Here is a 22,622-nt window from a genome sequence, read left to right as displayed (position 1 = left end):
GCGACTGCTGAAGCGACAAGAAGGGTAATTACTTCAAATCAGTGCTCTAATTGTGCTGAACAGCACTTTCGCGAGATGAGTGCTGTGGAGATTGGGAATTGCAGCCCCCACGCCTCCATCCTCTCCTCGTGCTGCTGGGAAGAGCAGCTCCGCGGTACCACCGCCTCTCCAGGAAGGGCCTGGAAGGGAGCTGCGGGCCATGGACCTGCGCAGTGTGGTTTTGCTCTTGGGGAGACCCCCAATTCCTGCCATAGTTTCCAAGAAACTTGAATAAGGTTAATGTCTGGTCATTTAGCTGCTGCTCAATTACTGTGCCTCTTGGGATCGAGCCCTTTAGAGTCACGGTTGAGCCATGTGTTCGTCCATCACTGCACAGAAGGCATAAGCGATAGTCACCTCCGTATTTTGGCAGCAGGCGGGACCTGTGAGCCAGTCGGTGCTGGGAGCTCCTCGTGGAGGCAGACCTTCCAAGGTGAGTTCCCACATGAGGCTGGACTTGGGAGTTTCTGCAGTTTTCCTCTGGGACTGGCGTCTGGCAGGAAGGACGTTGGTGCACGGAATCTGCCATGAGAGGCCAAACGACACCACCCCTTCCATCTTATTTTCCTCTAGCCGTGTAGGTAAGCCTTCTGTTACCGTGACTAAATGCCTGACATTTTCTCTAGTGCTTGTTTAGGAAACATTTCCAAGGTGTCCATCAGGTTTCAGAGCGTACTTCCCAAAAACCTGTGCTTAAGCGCTGTGGTGGAAGTTTCCTCATCTGAGACGTGTTTCCTCAGGTTGGCCCTTATCCAGATAAGTCTTTTTGAATTTGGGGAACGTTGCCTTTCCAGGAGGGGTTTTACTGTTCCACTGTTCGAGTGTATCAGATGGGACTGCTGTGTCCAGGCTCACTGCCCAGAGCCCGCAGTCTGAGCCTCGCCAATGGACGTCAGTGCCTGCAGCAGTGTGTGCAAACGGGATTTCTAGCGCTGCTCAAACTGCTGCTTACATTGTTTTATTGACTTTTAAAGTGGCTTTTCTGTCTCAAAAAAGCTGTGTTAATCAAGGTATCCAAGCATTTACGAGATCTGATGGTTGAGAATTTTTCTTTCTTTTATTTCAAGGGAGATACTTCACATCTCCAGTCTGCTGGGCTGGCACTGCATGGAAGCTAGTTGGAGCCCATGGAACCTCCATGGAACCAGAGGCTGGGACACAACAAAATCCTAAGCCTTGGGAAACCTGAAATCCTTAAATGATTGGAGTTTTGTCCAGTGGAACTAGTGAAGCTTAGTTTCCAGTGGATTTGGTTTCCTGACTGACTCTGCAACTGTTTTATATTTATTGCTGCAGTGTCAGCTTTTCACATCATATGCACACAAGTATTCACATAGGAAATAAAAATAACCTCTGATTGAAGTTTTCCCATGGTTATACCATGGGCTCTTTTATACTAGTGATTCAACAGCACTGTCTCATGCAGGAGGGACCTTTGTAAGTCATCTCCTCCCTATCTAATTACGTGCTGTCACGGAGCACGCAGGATGCCATGGTTTCCCCGGCCCCTCTGCTAAGCTAGGTTGCAGTGGCTGACCACTTCCAGTTATTAAGCAGGGACTCATGCACACACAGAGCGTATCCATGTGAATCTTATTTCCTTTGGGAAGCTGAGCTAAATACCTTGGACACCTCCTTGTATTGCCATGTGGGTATTCTTTGTAGGCTTAGAAATCCTTCTTAATTTTTTCTGTACATAAGGATGCAATCATTGCTATTTGTAATATCAAATTTAACATTCTTACTATGTTTATTCTGACGGAGAAGTAATTTAACTTTAATCTTACTCTCAACTGTGAAGTTTTGGCATTAGATCAGACAGCGTTATTAATGTGGATCATAATGCTGTGCTGGCAATGTTTACTACTGTTCTAAGTCTTCTCTCCGTCTTACTTTTTAGGCATATAAATTGGATTTATTTTTTTTCCTGGGGCACACATGTTCTCTCTGATACCGTTTGCATGTGGTTTTTACGAGTAGGCCTTAATCCTAATCTGTCATCCCTCAGTGTTACATAAGAAATGATAGTTTGTTTATAGTCTTTTTTTAAAATTTGTTACCCACCTCTGTTCACTCTTAAATTTGAGGCTTTCATACGTACCATATGTGCAGTCCTTTGGCATAGATCTGTGGAAATGACCCAGATTTTAGCATGCAAAAAAAATCCAACTAACTATTTCAGGCATTTCCCTCAGTGTAGAAAATATGCACTCTTCTTACTATTTTATTATTTAAAAATGCTTTTAAATAGCTTGCTATTTGAATGTACTTGATTTAACCACAGTGCTCATTGCTTGCTTCTTTTGTTTTCAAGTTCTCCTGGCTCGTATCAAAAGGTAGTGTGTTCTGCTGGTACATTTTTCAGATATGGTAGTGGCCCTATTTCATCACAATTTAATGTATTTGGGACAAAATCTGCTCTCAGAATTTAATGAAGTCATTATATATGCTCTGTTGGGGCACAGGACTTGCTACTATTGAAAAAATAACACATGTAATTTGGATTTGAAACGTCATTTGCACACAGTGAGTAGATGGTCCCACTGTGTTGGTAACTGTCTACATATTTATGAATAAGCAGTTTTCAGTTTGGCTGGTTTTGTTTTAAACATAAAACAAACCAACAAAAGTGAAATAAAAAAAAAGATTTGAGTCATCATCCTGATCTTTTGACAACACTGTTCAGAAGGTGAGCTATATTCTGACATTTAAAAAATAATTTGCATTATATTCCAGTCTCACACTGAGTCTAGGAAGGGAAGTGGTTGTAGAAAATGGCAGACTTACTCTACCATTTGTTGTAGGGAATGGGAGTACCATCTGGCTCTGTTGCTCTCTGTTACTGGACCCCAGGAATTCAAGTAGAGTCCAGGGGCTACCAGGGGAGAAGTAGGTTGTATTGGTTAAGATTTAAGGCTTTGTCACCTACAGAAGTTCCTAGTTCCCATGAAAAACAGAGTATGTAACTTGTATGTAACATTCTTTTCATAAAGCTTTCTGTGCACAGTACTCTACCATTTCATAACTGCCAGAGCTTCATGGCCATTAGGTGTGTCCCAGAGGGGTGTCCTGGGGATGCAGAAGACAAGGAACTTCTCTGCTGATTGCTGAGCATCTCTTCTGCCCATAACGAATGGCTTGCAGTAATTGCCTACAGAGCAGTGCTGAAGCTCTTTTTTAAAACTGAAGTTGAAAGATACTGCAATAATGTAATAATTGGCTATTATGGCTCATTGTATCTCTTTTCAAAAATGCAATCTGTCATTTAGACTTCATCTCTCAGATTATGACCGACAGACATAAAAAGATTTTTGGTGGCAAAACAAAGTACATATTCTCTCTTGTCATTTGTGTGTGTGTGTGCATGTGTATGTTTTCCCCAGAAAACGTAGTTGTTTGAGGCATTAATTGGCTAAAATTACTGCAGTTTTTTTTTTTTTTTTTTGCATGAAATGGAGTTGCATAAGTGCAATATAGGCTGTACAGAAACATCCAAAAATCAGTGCAAGAGAAAATAAGAAAAAACCATTCCTGCAGTCAGTAAACCAGTCCGGTCTAAATTCCGCTTTATATGTTGATCAGGATAGAGACCTTGACATTTTTGTTCTGCCAGCTGACTCCTTCCTTTCTGTGCCAATGAAATAAGGGAACTGCGACTTGCAAAGGGGGAATAGCTCAGATATCCAGGGATATTTTCCAGTCCCCGTGCCCAGTTTCTGGGTGGCCTGGCTCCTGGTGTGGTCCTGCTCGTGGGAACCAGGCACCTCAGCTCCCACATGCTGGCCTGGGAAAGATCCTGTGTTTCCAAAAATGAAGCATTTCAGACATTTCCTTGCAGTGAAGTTGTACCAGCACTGAAGATTCTGAAACTGGTATAATCATGGTTTCAATTTTTTTCACGAGAAATGTTGATTGAAGTTAATTTAAGTGCCAGTGAAGTTGAGTAAAATACGACCTGAGAAAGTGTACATGGAGCTGCAGCTCAGTGCTGTGTGCTGCCATTCTGCTCCGTTATGCTCCAGAGCCTGAAAGAAGGCCTTGCGGTATTTTGTTGGTGTATTGGTTTACATGGCAAGATTTGGTAGCAGGTGGTCTGCAGGGGTGGCCTCTGTGAGCAGAGCCCAGCAGCTGCCCCATGTCAGATCAGGGCCAGCTCCAGCCGGCTCCAAAAGGGATCTGCTGCTGGCCAGAGCCAAGCCAGTGAGCGACGCTGGTTGGGCCTCTGGGAGAGCAGATTTAGAAGAGGGGGAAAAAATCTGCTGTGCTACAGCAGCTGGGAGAGGGATGAGAAAACGTGAGGGAACCAGCCCCACAGACCCCAAGGTGAGTGCAGCAGGAGGGCAGGAGGTGCTCCAGGCACGCAGCACAAGTTCCCCTGCGGCCTGTGGAGAGGCCCCTGGTGGAGCAGGCTGTCCCCCTGCAGCCCATGGGTCCCCCATGGAGCAGATCTCCACGCTGCAGCCCATGGAGGAGCCCCCGGTGGAGCAGGTGGATGTGGCCTGGAGGAGGCTGCGGCCCATGGAGAGCCCCCGCAGGAGCAGGCCCCGGGCCGGAGCTGCAGCCCGTGGAGAGCCCACGCAGGAGCAGGGGTCTGGGGGAGCTGCCGCCCGTGGGGGACCCGTGCTGGAGCAGTTTGCTCCTGGGGGATGGACCCCATGGTACGGAGCCATGTGGGAGCAGTTCTTGAAGAGCTGCTGCCTGTGGGCAGCCCCCGCAGGCAGTTCGGGAAGGACGGCATCCCGTGGGGGACCCCTCGTGGAGCAGGGGCAGAGAGGGACCGTGAAGGAGCGGTGGAGACGAAGCGTCAGGGACTGACCGCAGCCCCCATTCCCTGTTCCCCTGCACTGCTCGGGGGGAAGATAGATGGGGAACAGTGTTTTTAGTTTGTTTTTAGTTTCTCACTACTCTAGTTTGTTAGTAATAGGTAATAAATACATTACTCTCCCTATGCTGAGTCTGTTTTGCCCATGATGATAATTGTTGAGTGATATCCCTGTCCTTATCTCAACCTTTGAGCTTTTTCCATCATGTTTTCTCCCTGTTCTTCTAAGAAGGGGGAGTGAGAGAGCAAATGTGGTGAAGGTGAGCTGCCTACTGATGTGAAACCACTACAGTTGGTGTCATGTAGATCAGTAATAGGTGTGTCAGTTGCTGCTGGAGTTAAGAAAGCCTAAAGAAGCTGGAGATCTTCACAGCAGAGGTGATGGGTAGCCTGCCCGTGGTTTTAGGAGGGAGCTGATGTTTCTAGAGGCAAAATAAATTCCTTTTGGTAGTTGTTGAATTGTGCAGATTAACTGCATAGTCACTCAGAGGTTTCCAGTAGCACCTTAACTGCCTTAAACTTTGTAAACTCCTAAAAAAAGCCTTTCAGTATCGTGACAGAGCAGCGTACTTGGACAGTAAGGCAGAGTTTAATGAACTGAACAAAAACCTTACCCATCTTTGAGGACAACGGAGGTTGCTCTGCGTGACCTCTGGAGACTGGGATACATAAGATCAGTTGCCTCACTGTGGTGGAGATGGGCGAGACCTCCCCTGCTGAAAGCAGCCTCCCAGTCTGACGCCGCAGGTGATGTGTTCCTTTTCCTTTCCTAGAGTTTTTCCTCTGGAAAAGGGGATTTAACTCAAAGTGAAATGTTTCTTGTAAACAAGAGAGAATAAAGATTTCCATAGGAATGGATCTGGAGTAAAGCGTGTATACAAATCTGCCTCTGTTAGTAGCTCACGCTTTCCTGCCTGCACCATTTTTGAGAGAAATTATTCTAAAGCAGAAATTCACATCCATATGAAATATAACATTTCCCTTTTTAGCTTTATTAAAAATCAAGCTATTCTTTAATGTTTAGACTTATGCCCTGACAAAATAAAGTAATATATGTATGTTCTTTTTCTGTAGTAGTAAATCGAGAAATAAAAATACCTGCTCAAAGAGTGGTAAGGGTTGAGGAGCACATCCCTTTCTCTGGAAGACATGAACATAGAGCAGAGAGCTTTGAACAACGTATATATTTGCTGCTTTAAATATTTCATGCTGGCTTGTGGAGAAATATATGGAAGTTATATTGAATGTAATGCTTGAACAATGTCTTGTGCACATTGTGAGCAGATCGTGACAATGATAATTCTTACAGATTTCCTGTGACATTCTCTGTCTGCTAATTTACATAATCTGAACAGCTGTATGAGATAGATAGACTTCAAATAGACAGAGGTGAAATTCGTTAACCCTTCTTTGCAGAATAAACCAATAGCAGGACTCGGGTTAGGAAACAGAAATCCCATGTTTTGCTAGCCAGCTCACCTAACTGTGAGGTTATGGCCATACAAAAGCAGAAGAGAGAATACAGGTTTTGATACTTTCTCAAAGTCATTTTGCTGTGAGTTTTAGATAGAGTTGATAAAGAATTTCAGTGAAGGTCTTTCAGTAGTCTGTCAAGTGTCACTTTCCCCACAACCTAAAGCACTGACCTGGCAAACATAACGCGAACCACCAGGAGTGTTATGAAATCCTTGCACAGATACCGCAGGGGTTATTTGGGCTTTTCAACAAGGTACGTGCGTCAGTGTAATGAGAACTTGGCCGCGGGCCTGGGCTCCCTGACACCTTCAAGGATGCCATTGGAAGGCCCTGAGCTTTGTCACCTTCCCTGGAAACAATGCTGTGGGGAGTTCGGATTTGCTCATCAGAGCAAAACTTATTCTTAGGCCACTGCACATTGACACTAAGGGTTTTGTTCCAGAGATTAGTGTTTGAAGGTGCTGGGAGGCTTAGGTACATAATGGACGCGTTTCCTCTGTGAACTTGCCTGGGTCACTTGAAAGCTGATCCAGAAGACTTGCTTCGCTCCACACACAACGGCTTTTTGTCAAGCTGGTACAGCCGAAGGAGGTGTTACCAGCTCTAAATAGTCAAAATAACTACTTCAGTTCTGGGAATAGCCACACTGTGGGCCTCGTCAGAGGATCGGTGCCACAGCCCTTACAGCTCTGTGGCCAGAAGTAATTTGGACAGGTCTTCATGGTGCTGAGCACCCATGCACATGAGTGGAAATCTTAATTGCGATTGAACATCCAGGTCATTACTTCAGGTGCTTAAGAACAGATGGAGGACACCTGGTTAGTCACTGCCTAAGGGCTGGTCTGAGTCACCGTGCTCCCATGTCCTGTCTGTCAGCGGAGAGATCAGAAGCTGCCTGTTACAGAGCGTGTTGTGAGATGTCTCACTCCAGGGTACGGCCTCTCCCATGGCTCTGTTCCAGGGATGAAACACAGTAAAACGCTCCCAAAAGCCTGGTGGGACTAAGTGTTCTCAGGGTGTGTGCTGAATGCAAAGAGTCTGTTTGACAAACGGGGTGGAGAGCCGTGGAACAGCTGAGGAGCATTTTGTGCCAACGGAGGTGGCCACCAGAGGAGCTCGGTGTGCCTTGGAGCTGCCCCCAGCCCTCTGTATGAGGACAAGGAGATGGGACTCAATACAGCCTCGTGCTGTACAGGGTCCATACTGTCATCGCTGGGCACACACGTTGTGTGAGCTTGGGGTTGCATGAGTTTAGGGTTGTGTGAGCTTGGGGCTGCGCTCCCCGTCCCCAAGAGCAGAGGACTTGGCGTGGCAGTGGGCAGCTGCGGCTCCAACTCATACCTTGCTTTCCAGTCTACTCTTAGGGCAGCTGTGACCCCAGCCGATGGCTGGCTGGCCCCCGAATGATTTAAGCTGTTGAGATGCTCTGGTGTGAGGTGCTGCAAGCATTAGACGTTACCCGATTTCCCAGCCTGCCGGCCACAGTGACACGGCGCCTTCCGCAAAATGCACAAACCCCCCTAGCAGGCAGAGCAGTGGGAGTGTTTGGTAACAGTTAATCTGCAGAAGATCAGAAATGGGGGGTTGCTTTTCTTTAAGTGCTTTGCCTAATGGATTTGTGCGTGTTCCCTTTCTTCTTGGCCTCTAGCAGCGCTTATCGGCGCTTGCCATGTTAGTAGCTGCAGATACTTGCTCAGGGAGATTTATTAGAAACCTTCTAATTTTTATCCCCTCCAGACTGCCTTTCTTATAGATGACCCCCGATGTCTGCAGGCTTCCAAACATTAGCTTACTGCTTCGCTGCACTTGCCAGCACAAGGCATGGAAATGCCTTTTGTCTGCAGTAGGACTGGAAGGAATCAGCTTAGGTCTTTGTTTCTACATTTTAACGTTTTGAAATTACTGAATGTCAGAAAAGATATGCCCAATGCACTCAAAAATGCACTTGCAGAGGCTAAGAAATGCTAAATCTAGATGGTTTAAAAGAATAAAAAATAAAGAAAATATTTCTTTGGTTGCTAGGGTGCTTTTTTATCAGTGGGATCAATGTGGTTTGGGATTTTTCTTTTTATTTAAATGTGTGACTTATTATGGTTAGAGCATTGCTACAGTGTATTTTGACAATAGATTTAAGTAAATTAGACAGTTGGCCAGAGCCACGTGAAAAATATGTTTGAAGTGTAGATTGGCCCAGGAATTTAATTTTTATTTGAGGGAAAAATAATGAAGAGAGTTAGTGATGGAAACTCATGATTATTCTTTATTGAATATGCCATAAATGGCATTTACTAGGACATTTGTCCCAGAAATTTATTCTGCATGATGTGTTTGCAAAGAAACACTTTGCATCTTGTGCAGCCGAGTAGAGAAGGGCAAATTCATGGCAGATATTTCAGTGCTGGCATTAAAAGCATGGGGCACGGGGCCGGGGGGGTTATCATCGGGGAGGGAAATATACGTCGGCTTCTTTGTCTTCTGCATTTTGTGACAAAGGAATTCCCATTTGAATCGCCGTGCTCCATCCGAGCCCCCTGTGAGCCTCTGGTTAGCAGCAGTCAGTCTTTGCAGTGTCCTGACGTCATCCAGTGTATGCATGAGCTATGCTATTGTCTTACTGAGAGCAGGGGCTGGGGATTGCAGTATCTGGTGGCTGCTACCTATTTCTGCCTCCCGCTATCACGGGAGGGACGCCAGCCTTCCCTTATCTCTTGGATTTAAAACAGAAGCTCCTGCCTCTGGCCGCCTGAAGAAGGACCTTTGGTGGCAAGGAAAAGCTGTCTGCAGCGTGGAGCAGAGGAGGGGAGAAGAAGAGAGGAGAGGAGAGTCTGGCAGCTTGGATAGCTTGGAGTGCATTGTCTGGCTTCATGACCCCTGCTGTGTAGCAGTCTCATCCCTGCTCTCATACACTCCCTCCGTCTTCCTCTCTTTTTTATTCTCTCCTTTTTAAAATAGCAGCATCTGGGGCCAGCCATGTTTGGCACTGAGTCTTCATGTAAGTAAATGCATCCCGCTTGCATCCTTTTTCTCTTTGAACAGGGCTGGCGGTCTCGTTGTTGTATCCGGCGCTTGCGTACCCTGTGCCGAGAGCTGCGGTGCCCAGCCTGTTTACGAAGGGGCGAGAGGTGCTGGAGGGAGGCATCTCCCTCCTGGCTGCAGCTGCATCCTCCGTGCCGGCATCGCTGGGTTCGGGCCGCCGAAGGATGCGGGGATAAAGGCAGTTTCACTCGGACGTGGTATCGATAAGATCGCGTCTGTCAATGATCTGTATTTGCAGCCGCGCGGATGAATGCAGTGCTCACATGAGATGCTGAGGGGATGAGATTGCTGCAGCATTAGATGGGCTAGAGCCGAGGAAGGATGGTTAAATCTGAAGGGAAAAACAATCTCGATCGCTTCGGTTTTGCTTTTGGGAGAAGGGAGGCTCTCCTGGGATCCTTCCCGTGGCTGGAGAATTAAATGAGTTAAGTCAAATTTTAAATATTGGGAGTATTTCTCAATTTCTAAATGGGTGAAAAATCCAAAATAACAGCATTGTTTATTGGCTTCTTCCTGGTCTTTGTGCTGGAGGACCTTAGCTGAGCCTGCTGTATAGAAGCAATGTAGGCACACGCCATGGGAAGCAGGCAGGTTTTGCTTCAACGGGAACAGCAATTAGCTCCTGGCTAAGCTGCTCGAGGATGAAGACAGCGTTTTTGTATAAATGCTGTTTTTGGTGCAGCTGTATGGGGCAACCTGCCTTATCCGGTGATTATCTGCCGACTGGAAAACACCAAACGTTTGCTTTTTGCAGAAATAACACTGCGGGCTGCAAGCGTTTCTGAGCCGAATGCGAAGCAGCGGCTTGCTCCCAGCGTTACAGCAGGCAGGGTGGCGGCACGGCCCCGCACCGTGGGTCTGGGACCCGTTCTGCAGCTCGGCTGCTGCTGAGCAGCGGTGGGAGCCCGGGGACACCTCGGGATCACCTCCTGCCGCCTGTCACAGCCTGCTCCCCGAGGGGTGACCGCTCCCCGTGCTGGGCTGCAGCTCCCCATCTCCTCCTGCACAAAGCCCAGCCAAGGTCAGGCAGAATGGAAGCAAAATTTGCTCCGGGGTTGCTTTTGTTCTGAGAATCGTCTCTCACGCGTTGCTGCAAACCCCTTCGAAGCCCTCGGTCGGCAGAATACGAGCAGAAGTGCCCGGTGTGGTGTTTGCAGCTGGTGCCGCGGCCAAATTTATGAGCAGCCTGCGTGTGCGTCTGGGTGTGTGCCCGTGCAAAGTGCTTGTTAGCACGCTGTGAGATAAAATCAGCCCTGCACCTGCCCTCCTGCGGGCACTGCCTGCTGCAGGCGTGGGAAGCCGAAAGCGGTCGGTGTTCATTTCCCGGCTCCCCTCCCGCATGGCCAAGTGCACCGATAAATGGCGTGCTGGCACCTTGGGCTCGGAGGTGCAGCCGCCCCCGTGCTGACTGGTTGGTACCGACAACAGCTGGGGCTTCTTCTGTTTCCATGGCTCCCACCTAAGTGAATTTAGAAAAGCGAGGTGGGAGCTGCTGTAACATCCCCTACAGCTCCCCAGGAGGGTCCAGCAGCGTTTATTTACCCTCAGAAGGATTTACGTACAGCACGAGCGGGTGCTCTGGCTGGGGCAGGCTGCACGCCCAGCACTGCTGCCATGCCAGGAACCAGAGGGTTTGCTTTCAGAGAAAGAGAATTGAATGGGAACTAATTTGGGCAAAACAGAGTCAAAATGAGGGCTTTTTGGCCTCCCCTCTGCTCCTGCCTTCATATTGCTGAGCTGTCGAGCGGCAGGTGCGGCCATGTGAGGGTTAACATTTCTGTCCTGCCAGCGCCGTGCTGGGTCCACTGGGCAGACCTGCATAATGCTGAAGTAAATTAATAAAAGTCAGCCTCATCTGGTCCTTGAAAACGCTACAGAAGCCATTGCTGCAGCTGCCCAAAAAGCATGAAATGAGCAGATTACGGCCTCTTCATCCTGCTGGTTACACTTAGCATTTAGGAGCTGAGGCTTTCACATTTCCGTACTCTTTTTCTCTGATTAAAAACCAAAACCAAACAACAAGCAAGGAAAACCATCGCTTCATCCTTCAGCTTCAATGTGGAGCAGATCCCGGTTTAGATCCTTTATTCTGTCACTCATTAACACAAATACTTTAAAGGCCAAACACGCTCCCCCTCAGCAACTCTGTTTTTGCTTTTTCCTTTTAACGGCAGCGAGGAGGGCGGCGGGAGATAGTGCGAGGGCAGTGCAGAGACACAGACGTGTGCTTATCTCTTCCTGGCCGCTGGGAAAGACAAACACGGGGCAGCGCCGACGTGACAGGGGAAGCCGGGACGCGATGTACAAGCAGATGCTAACCCTGCGGCACGCTGCGAGCTGGGAAAGAGCGAAGGAAAATGTCCGTGCAGGGAGCCGGGCTGTGGTGTGGTAGCTCCTGCGCGGTCGTGCTCAGTCTTTTCCATCGATCACGTGCCCTCTCGATGAGCCCCACGGGAGGCACGCGGGGTGGAGGTCGTTCATCCTCAGTGCCTCTGTTCTTATCCGCCTCCACCCCGTGAGGTGCCGGGCATGTGGCAGGGCCCGAGCTGGCCACCCGTGCCGCCTCTCCCGCTGACCTGACAGGTGGATCCGCTTGCCCAGGTCGTTTCAGAGTCTGTAGAAGGGAAAACTCTGATTAAAATCGAGTTGAGAGTGAGATCTCTTTTGAACAGGAAATGTTGTGGCACTGTGTCAGCGCTCCACCAAGCCTGGGGAGCACGAACAACGTGGCGGGGCGTTGGGCTGGGAAGAGCTGGGCCCTGAGAGAAGGAGGCCAGGGAGAAGAGGGTAACAACCCCCAGGGCCAGCACACCTCCCTTGTCTGACTCCCACTTGTAGGCCTATGTGAGAGACACCACAGGCACAAATTAAACTGACATGGGAGAGGAAGCACATCTGGTGGGGCTCGGCAGTCCCGGGGGAGGTTGGGGCGATGCAGCTCTGTGAAATCTCTCCCTGTGATGCCAAGGAGCTTGGCAGGGTGCGGTTTGGAGCCCACAGAGCCAGCAAAGAGGTGCTCGAAGAGCTGGTTTCATGCCTGCCCGAGGATTTGCACCGCGTGTGCTTCAGGTAGCGCAGACAGAATAACTCAGCGGGAGGCTGCGGGGAGGGAATTACACGCCCCAGCGCTGCTGGAAGGCTGCAAGTGCGCTGTGAGAGACCGAAGTGATGTTTTCATGCTGCTGGGTTTGCTCCTGCTGTAGTATTTTAACCTAGCAGCAATGCTAACCTGTGAAGGTTAGAGGGGAAGGTTTGTCTGGTCTGGTCTGTTCGAGGAGATGCTCGTCGTGGTTGCCTGCCTGGTAGCTCAGCAGGTCCGCTAGGACAAGCGGAGAGGACAGGAGAGCTGGCCAAGGGCAGGAGAAACGCCAAACTGAAGGGCACACGAGGAGTGTGGTGCTGGAGGCCGCGCTCCATGGAGAGGCGGGCGGGTGGGGGCTGCAGAGAACAGGCTGAAAAGAGACCGTGGGAGGGCCACCAAGGTGATCAGGGGGTGGAAGCACCTCTCGAGTAGTAAGAGGCTCAGAGAGCTGGAGCTGGTCAGCCTGGGGGGGAGAAGGCTCAGGGGGATCTCATCAGTGTCTATAAATACCTTGGGGGAGGGTACAAAGCGGATGGAGCCAAGCTCTTTTCTCTGGTGCCCAGTGCCAGGACAAGAGGCAATGGGCACAAACTGGCACACAGGAGGTTCCCTCTGAACACCGGGAAGCACTTCTGGATGTGTGGGTGACTGAGCACTGGCACAGGCTGCCCAGAGAGGTCGTGGAGTCTCCTCCTTGGAGATCTTCAAATGCCACCCGGACGTGGTCCTTGGCAGCCAGCTCTGGGTGTCCCTGCTTGGGCAGGGGGTTGGACTGGGTGACCTCCAGAGGTCCCTGTCAACCTCAGCCGTGCTGTGGTTCTGTGATCTCTGTAGGGAAATGGAAACCCTGCCCGCTTGCACTGTCTTCTAGTCCGTCTTTTCACAAAGTGCTTTCGTCACTGGGCTTTTTTATTCTTTTTCCAAACTCCCAGCCAGGATGCATTAACAGGGAACGGTCGCACCGAGATAATTGATTTTATAGCATCAGGAGAGCAGTCCTGTAAAACCCTGCATAAGAGCAGCCATCAACACTGAGAAATGAGAGACCGCAGTGCTGGATATTAAGAGCAATTTCTACTAGCTCAAAAGAGACAATCTCTGTGAAGTGGATGGCCAAGTGCTGGACGAAAGGTGATGTCCTCCATTCATTAAAAGGTGGGATGCCCAGAACCCAGCTCCACAGCTTCATGGAACGGTGGGGGTGGGTGCTGCCGTCCTGGGCCAGTGTGCCTGCCTCTTCTCACCAACCCGACCCACGAGGGAGCTAATGGCAGTTTGAATTCACTGCATAGAGCTGTTTTCAAGCATGCAGCTGTTTGGAAAGTTTAGGTGTGCATTGCCCTTTCTTCCTTCCCAAAGAAAAGTGCTGGGGTGAATGGAGACATCTTGCGGGCTGGATTTGACTCGTGTACCTGACAGTCTCAGACCATCTGGCTCTTGTAGCCCTCAGTCCCCTTTCCTGTCCCATTGGTTTGGAGGTTGCAAGGCTCTGATGGAAAGTTACTGAACGCAAGTCTTATCTCCAGTGCAGTTAGCACGTGAATTTCTGCACCAGGGAAGAAATCTGAAGGTACACCCCCCTCCCCTTTTTTTTTTTCTTCTCCAGATTGTTTAATTACAGTCGATCCTTGCCATAACTAAAATCATAAGCTGTAATCAGTAGAGAGGCCCTTGATTGGTTAAAAGTGACAAAAGATTTTTCAAATTAAAGGCAAAAATCACAGAAGAATTTGTGTTGAAGGGACCAGCACCTCCTTCAAAGCAGGACCGACTTCCAGCCTACATCCAAAGACAGATACCAGCTCAGTCCATCTGCTTGTTTGCAAAATGATGGGAGATCAAAACAAGCTTCAACTTTGACCGGTTTGATTTACAGAACCAGAAACAGGGATAAATCTTTAAGCCCAAGGACAGTTGAAAAGGTTATTGTGGCCTTCGGGCCACATGACCCAGACTGGAAGTACAGTACATGCAGAGGGGACGATGGCCTATAATTTGAGCTGGTGTAGAAGCACTGGCGTTTTATGTATTTGGGGGGTAATTAGTGTCAATGCCCAGCTAAAAAAAATGACTTGCAGAACAATTAAGCCCTTTGTTTTCATCTTAACTAGAAGAGCCTGCTCATCACTGAAGCACCAGGAAAAGGTCTAGGAAGTGCTATGAAAAGAGCACTGGAGATTCAGGGAGACAGAGTATTGCAAGTTTCAGGAGGAGCAGGTGTCTTTCCTCTTTGGTGAAACACTGGTACAAACAACTGAAACACTGGTACGCCTCTGGTTAGAACCTTTCCTATGAAGGTGGCTATCTGTAACAAGAGCTGAAAGAACCTTAGAAATGCCATTATGTTCCTTATTGCAAAGGATAGGGCACTGAGCCTCCGTAATAGGGAATTAAGCTGTAAAACTACAGAGAAAAACACTTGCTACTCAGAATCCAGTGTAGCTCAGTGGAAAATTGGCTGGCTTTGCTGTGTTTGACCAAGGAGGAGCTTATGCTAAGAGATGAAATTATGATGCTCAGAAACCAGGAATGTGAGTGGACCCATGTTATATCTAGACCAAGAAATGTGCCATTGCTTCCCAGCATTATGTGGAAAGTATTTTAGGAGTCCTAAGACTCTTTGTGGATTCATCTTGAATCGACATCTTGAAGTATATCAAGTGTTTTGATCAGTACATGGGAATTAGAAGGGAAATTCTTGTGGGACTCGAAGGCAGTGGTACAAAATTAAAGTCAGATATATATGACCTCCTTCAAGAAATCCAGTGGCTGGGACGATCTTTCCTCAGTGCACTGAAATGAAGGATGCTGAGGTGACCCTCAAAGTGTGCCAGACAGTGGTTCAGCCTAAAGGAGGAGCACAGAATGAAGCTGTACAAAACTGGTGAGCTTTTCGGAGGAATTATGTAGTTACAGTGGGGACTTTTCCCATTTGTATAACCCTTAAATAGCTTTTATAAAGGATTGATGGAACAGGGAACAAGGATAGGAGAGTAGTGGGAATGAGCTCTGGAAGAATATGACTTGTGCTCAAAAGGTCTGTAGCTTAAGATGCCCTGAGAAGGTTTTGAAGATGCCAGTGGAAAGATTGTCCGTCTCCCTTTGCCTCTCCTCTCATGTTTAACATGCCATCGTTAGCCCAGTGATTTTGCATCTAGAATGAGAATATGATTTCATGCATGTCATCGTGCCAGCAAATTTAGATTTTGTTGCGAGGACTGAGTCTTGGAAAGCTGCTGCGAGTGTGGATTTCCTGCTGTACTCATCTGAACGTGGAAGTACCTGTCCTGTGGTGCGTCGAGGACTTCTAAGAGGGTATGGTCTTATGCAAGTGCAGCAAAAGGAAAACGTACTCAGTTACAGATGGCAGTAGAAAAAGGGGATCACATATTCTTCACTTTACATATTTGCTGCATTTTTTAAAAGTAACAAGGGATCATATGATGAGGACACCACTAGAAAGAGAATTACAAGGAGAAGGGCATGTATTACAGCTCCACGGAGCATGGGAAATGGCAGCTGAATCTATCTCTAAGATCACTGCTGCAAGAACAGGGAAAATGCTGTAAGGAGACAGCGTGCCAAGCAGAACCCGAACTGCAGAAATCCCTGGCTTGCCGATACTTACCATGAGTCACACTGATTCTCAACCAGCTTAGCACGAGGAAAAAGCTGCTGGTCGCAAATGTAAAACAAACAAACAAAAAGGTGTTGTAATGAGTAATACTGAAGCATGACAGAAAGAAATATTTCATTGCCTTCATTACATTTAGCTGCCTTCATTACTGGCATTAGCAAGGTACCCAAGGCTGTCTCTCAGTGGTAGTAAACTGTGCCGCTGTATTTGCACAGAAGTAATAAACAGTCACTCAAATCAGCAGATGGATGCTAAAATACATTCAAGCTTCGATGTAGATTATCAAAGAGAATACATCAGAAATACAGAATTATTGGGCAAAGAAACGTGTCGAGTCATGTGGGAAGATCCCATGCTGTTCTTTGTTGTCCAGAGGGAAACAAAACCAAACACTTCAGCTAAAAAGCCCTAGAAATTTTACAGGCAGTGAGCGGAGGTGGAGGTCTGCGAGAGGGTTAAGTAAGCCGGGGAAGGTGTTCCTGTAGCTCGGCAGCATATATCAGCCTGGTTATTCTCTGCTTGCGTGGTCCGCAGCGATAACTGCAGATAAGCTGTTATTATTATGTGCAGAGCGAAGAGGGTGATAATCAGGCTGCCTGCGCAGATGGATGGAAAAAAGCTCCGAATGGTGGAAATGAGCAGACAGATACAAAAGCAGCAAGATATGAGCTGTAAACGTCTTATTCAAGAGTGGAAGTTCCCCCAGGAAACCACCCAAATGTGAGAGGCCTCGTGCATTCAGATTATACAGGGGGATACGGTGTCCCTTTTTAACAGCAGCAGAATGGTTTCTGTAGCAGTACAAGCGGGAACATATCCCTGCAAGATCTCTGACTTACCAGTGATTTCGTTCTGAGGCTTCATGAATGTAATGACTGCACAAGGAGATGGCTCTGGGATGAAGGAATCCTCAAGTGCATCAAATAAGACACAGATAGCACCATCTTTACAGTTTACAGCTTATCATCCTTACAGATGTACAGTTGCCATGCTGTCATGGGACTAGTGGGTTTTGCCCTAGCCTGTAAGGATACAAGAGCTACAATGACCAGGAGATTTAATTGCGTACCCAGGATAAAGCACTGCCGATCTGTCCATGCAGAGAGGGGTGCCAGAAAGAACGGGTTTCCAAAGGCCTTCACACTAGACATTTTTCTAGAGTTATCTTTGTAGGTATAAGTATTTGGGGTTCTTGCTGTGCTCGGGTACACCTGCACGCCACAGCAGGTGTTCTCGCTGTGGGCATTGCAAGTCACAGCCCGCAGTGACACCTCTCAATGCAAAGAGACGTTAGGTTGGTCATCTGGGGGCACTGCATGTCTGCTAATGCCTTACTGTCTCTGTGGGTCCCGGCTGCTTTTCAGCGATGAACGAAGCTGTGGATTCAGTGCCCTGTGCTGCAGGAGTTCGCTGAGCTACGTGTCTGGCATTTAGCTAGGCTGGGCCCGGTTTGTGTGTCTGTAGTGACGTTTGGTTATTTCCTCCATAAAATAAAGAGTGTATATACAGCCACACAGAACTACGTAAATAGACGAGAAGAAAAGGCGCACGTTGGGACTTGCCATGCTTAATAGTGTCCCCTCAAACACGAACGCTTCCCTGGGGAACAAAGCAACGTGCGTCTGGAAGCAGGCCTGTCAGCACGGCCACCATCCCTGCAGAGCGAGGCGCAGCCTAACGGTACCTACTCATTTTCAGTTATTTCAGAATATTATTTTTTCAGAAGTCTGCATGAGAGCCTGAAACCATCTCCCCACACAGTCTGCGACTGCTGATATGAAGCCGTGATCTCACTGCTTCTCTCCAGGAACTGGAAACCCAGTCCCATAGCAGCCCAGCGGCAGGTAGCTACTCTCGTTGTTCCCATCTATGTGGAGCCAGAAGTCTAAATGTGCCTGGAAGCTGAAGTAGCCTCACATCTCCAGCAGCACTGCAGTCAGAGCGACAGGAGAGGGCTGGAGGTATCTCGGGGGTGGCACGGGCAAGGCTGTGCTGCCCTGTGCAGAGGAAGAGGGGGGGCATGCTGCCAGGCTGCCTTCCAGAAATGAGAACTTCATCTCTGAAAATCAGCTGCTAGAGCTTATTGATTGCTTCGAGTGTTCATTTGTTTGTTTTTATGAAGTTGGCTAAAAGCTGGCCAGTAGTCCTGTCTTTACGTCAGTTCAGTCTAGAAGTACCTAGCAAAATAATTATTTTGCTAGGAAATAATTATTGGGCCGTGCTTCTGTGTTCTAGCATCCCAACTCACAGAATTGGTCAGATTAAATGATTTAGAAGAAGAAAATGAGGATGACCAGTCAAATAATAGTAAAAGTTTTTGGTGGATATATTCAGACTGGTATTTAATGAAAATAAACTTCTTATCAGCAATCTGAGACACTAAACTATAAAATAATAGCTGAATGAGATAACCATGATATGGCAATTCTGTTACAAGAAATAGTTTAGAACACTTTCAAAGAATCAGCATAATTCACCATAATAAAAAATCACCATAATAAAATCACTTATTTTCCAGCATGGCATTTGCTTTCATTCTTTGCAAGGAGAATGGAGTGCTAGTGACGAGTGAAAGTAGAGTTGGCTTCCTTTTTCTTTATAAACTTGCTTTTTTCCAGGGCCTCATACCTGAGCCCAAGGCCAAGCATGGCCTTCAGGGATCGAAGTTATATCTGATTGCTTCTCTGGAAGTGATTTCGCACCAGTTAGTGCAGGAGGCTAATGTCCAAAAATAAGCCAACAGCAGCAGTTGGCGTATGGTCGGAGTCACTGTAGTCACATCTCAGCACTGTCCATTTGCTGCTGGCCCCCTTTTCTTTGGGGCGCCGCATCAATATGGTATCGAGCAATGAAAGACTTGTCCTAAATGGGTGTCAAGAACCTTTGTGCTGGGCTCTTAAGAGCTTAGGGTGATTGATGTGATCAGTCTTCTCTGTGATTACTCTTCTCAGAAATTGTAGGTGATCCCTTAGAAGGTTTGTCTGTAACTGTCCTTCCTTAGATTTAAATAAAAGTGTGATTTTTTTTTAACAAGGTTAATTAAGCTGATACAAAAAAAAACAACTATGTAGATTCTCAGTTAGGACTAGATTGAGTTAACAAGGTGTAGGTTTAAGGTTAATTGAAACAAGCTTTCTTAGCTGAAATAAGAATGTCTGTGAACTATATTGCATAAAAAATGTGGGTGCAGACAGGTCAAAGTACTTAAAAGTAACATTTATATAAAAATGGTGCCACGGTTTCTTGGTTTTGTTTTTAGTATCTTTCCTAACACTTCTTGTAGCTTTTAGAAACTCCAAATGAAATATCGGCTTGTTTGTTATACTCTCAGGTTTCTTAACATGCATGAACGACCTTTGATAAAGGGTTTGAAGTTCACATCTGCCGAAGAGGAACTACAGTTTCCAAGCATAACAAATGGATAACTGTGTTTTCTTTGATCTTGTGTCCATGCAGCCAGCCCTTAGGTGAAGTTTCTGCAAAGCTAATGTTGTGTATTTGGGAGACGCCAAGAAAATGGATACTAGGTGGTGTTAATTGCTGTACGGGCAGATATGGTCACGCTTCCCTAAAATGCTGGCTTGTGGGGAGGCCCAGATACAGTTTATTGATCCACAGTGGCAGAGCATTAACCATTCTGAGAGCATGAGGTGAGAAGAGCCTTCTTAGATTTATGAAGGCATTATCTGTAACAGTGCAGCACTTAATCATTGTCCAAGGTGGTATAAAAGCTGGTCTTTATACCAGACACCCTGCTAGCTATGTTCTGCTCTGGATCTAATTACTGAACTTGAGCTGGTTTAATAACTTCTGAGATTTTTACAAAAACAGGAATAGAGCACAAAATGTATTATGCAAACTGTTGCAAAATTGGGTATTGGCTGATCTGTGGAGACTGAAATAAGCTGCAGAACAGTTGGGAACCTGAAGGAGGAGGCCAGGTCAACTTCTTTCTTGAGCAACAAGAAAATATGGGAGGTGTGAGGAGCTAGAGGAGAGAAGGAATCTGCAACATGGAAGATCCTGAAATTCTCAAATTAGGTGGACTTAGGAAGTGTGAGAGCTAAAATCTGATCTGCCAAACAGGCAGCTGGAGTACCTATATTTCGGGGGGGGGGGGGGGGGGGGGTGGAGTAAGAGAAAGAGTAGGGGAGGCAGGTATGAAGAGGTGTGATGGTGTTCAGTCCTGCCCACCCTTCATTAACGAAGGCCTGCTGCAATTCCCATGAAGAAATCAGGAGACATTTCTGAATTGTAAAACTGAGAGAATCTGGAAATACTACTGAAGTAATTTTAGTAAATGAGGCCACTTTAGAAATCCCAATCAAGATATCAGTCTCCCTTTACTCCAATATCCAAAAGAGGTGTATAGCCAATTTGCTGTAGTGTGCGTTACCAGCCTGCTGTGTGAACGAGAGCTTGTTCATGCCACGAACGTGCCATGAATCGTGCCATGAAGCCAGTCCCCCTGCTCCTGCTTGGGTTGGGAAAATCGGGCAGTGTCTCTCAAACTGGGCTGGAGAAGCAGCAACACCAGAGGCTAAGCACTGTGCAGGGGTTTGTCACAAATCCTATTTATTTCCAGATCTTTTCAGAGTCTGGAGTGTAGGCAGGCTCCTTTTTCCTTCCCTCCCTTCACGATGGCTGCTTTTGTTATTTTCTCTAGGTCTGTCAATCCTGACCGTGCTCTATTTTACTGAAAGCACCAATTAAGTAGCCGAGCATTTGCTCTTCCTCCCAGATGGCTCCCGCTGCAAGACTGGAAGCAATCTGTGCTGTAACAAAATGGGCACGAGCCCAATCTGTAACCTTGCGCACAGATCAGTGCAGTCTGCCGTTTTAAACTGAATTAATAGCGGGACGGGAGCGAGCTGTGTAGTTAGCAAGAAAGAGCAGGACTGGGGTGGGAGCGCGGGAGAGCAGAAGCTGCCCGGTGCTGCTTTGTTTTAGCCTGGTTTGCCCCTAATCCTGCTAGCCATTCAGCCTGGATGGTAGCAATAAGCCTGAGCACCAGCTGTGCCTCCCCATGTGCTGCTGTGTTATTTTCAGCCTCTGTCAAAATGAGGCATTTCCATTTAATTTGCATCTTTTTTTTTCCTCCCTTCTTTCTCTAATGAACAAGTACAGCAAATGCATTTGTGTCCTCCTTAGCGATGCCTCCCCTCTCAGCTGTAAGATCCCTTTCAGTCGGCTGCCTGCTATAGGTCTTCTAGCGTCTTGTAGCTAAGAGAAAAGAGCCGGAGGTCTCTGCTTGTTGAGGCGATCTCCTGCAGCTCCCAGCTGCTCCGGGGGCACCTGTGGTCAGAGCTCAGGTTTCTGAGCGGAGGCCTATGCACCCCTTCAGCATCAGCAGCGTGGCCCTGCTGAGGTTTTCCTGCTGGGTAGTTTTCCTTATACTCTGAAAATCTTGTATTTTCAGAATATATATTGAGGATTTACTGGCAGAGCTGCCGAGGCTTTCTCCTCTATTTTCCCAGCAAACAATGCTACGCTGAAGATGACAGTGGAGACCCCACCCGGAGGACTGCGTTCAGCTCTGGGGCCCCCAGCACAAGAAGGACATGGAAATACTAGTCCAGAGGATGGCCACAAAGATGGTCAGAGGCTGGAGCACCTCTCCTATGAAGACAGACTGAGGGAGTTGGGGTTGTTCAGCCTGGAGAAGAGAAGGCTCTGGGAAGACCTTACAGCGGCCTTCCGGTACCTAAAGGGGGCCTGCAGGAAAGCTGGGGAGGGACTCTGCGTCAGGGGGTGTGGCTTTAAACTAAAAGAGGGGAGCTTTAGATTAGACATGAGGAAGAAATTCTTCACTCAGAGGGTGGTGAGGCACTGGGGCAGGCTGCCCAGAGAAGTTGTGAGTGCCCCATCCCCAGAGGTGCTCAAGGCCAGGCTGGATGGGGCTTTGGGCAACCTGGTCTCATGGGAGGTGTCCCTGCCCACGGCAAGGGGGTGGAACTGGGTGAACTTTAAAGTCCCTTCCAACCCAAACCATTCTATGGTTCTACAAGTATCACTGAACATTTTGCTGCTTCATGTGCTTTATGGTCACGTCCAAGACTGGACTGGCAGTCAGTGTTTCAGATTCTCCCTTGAAGCCTAGTTTTCACTCTGGAAGTTGATACACTCTGCCTCTTCCTCAGCTGCAAGAAGCCTGGTGTCATCCTTTCTGCTGCAGCCTGTACAGCAGGCCAGATAAGGTTTCCTGAGCACAAAAACCTACACTGAATTAATTCAGTAAATCTGTAAACGCCACTTTTCAGTCTCTGGTGGACAGCCCAGGTCTAGAAAGCTCAGTCTGCAACAGAGAGGTCTTTGGCATGAGAAAGTCAGTGCCCAAAGTACTGGTAGACAAAAGCTCCCCACTTGTTTTCAGTTAATGGATAGGCATTGAGTAGTGGCAAAGTGGACAGAAATCTGTTTTGAAACTAAAAGATTTTTTTTCTGATAGAACCCTTGGAAAGGTAAGAAAGATAAGAAAGCTGCTAAAACCAGCCTGTCCTACTGGAGAGGGGAAGCAAACAGACAAAGAG

At 47.6% G+C, this 22,622-nt stretch overlaps 1 protein-coding gene across 2 annotated transcripts in view; it reads left to right on the top strand.

The window, feature by feature from the left end:
* Positions 1 to 22,622, top strand: part of ST7 (suppression of tumorigenicity 7) — a 146,830-nt gene that overhangs the window by 30,181 nt on the left and 94,027 nt on the right. The window contains exon 1 of one of the 2 annotated variants that reach the window (XM_040550226.1): positions 8,962 to 9,329. The exons of the other annotated variant lie outside the window; for it this stretch is intronic. Within the exon in view, the coding sequence (XP_040406160.1) occupies positions 9,308 to 9,329 (22 nt within the window). The 5' untranslated portion in view covers positions 8,962 to 9,307. Of the gene's footprint in view, positions 1 to 8,961; positions 9,330 to 22,622 lie in introns of those variants that run through there. 2 annotated transcript variants of the gene reach the window in all.

This window comes from Cygnus olor, chromosome 1 (assembly GCF_009769625.2).
Source record: "Cygnus olor isolate bCygOlo1 chromosome 1, bCygOlo1.pri.v2, whole genome shotgun sequence".
Classification (NCBI taxonomy): domain Eukaryota; kingdom Metazoa; phylum Chordata; class Aves; order Anseriformes; family Anatidae; genus Cygnus; species Cygnus olor.
The sequence above is the reverse complement of the archived record's forward strand: the minus strand, read 5'-3'. Positions and strand labels throughout refer to the sequence as shown.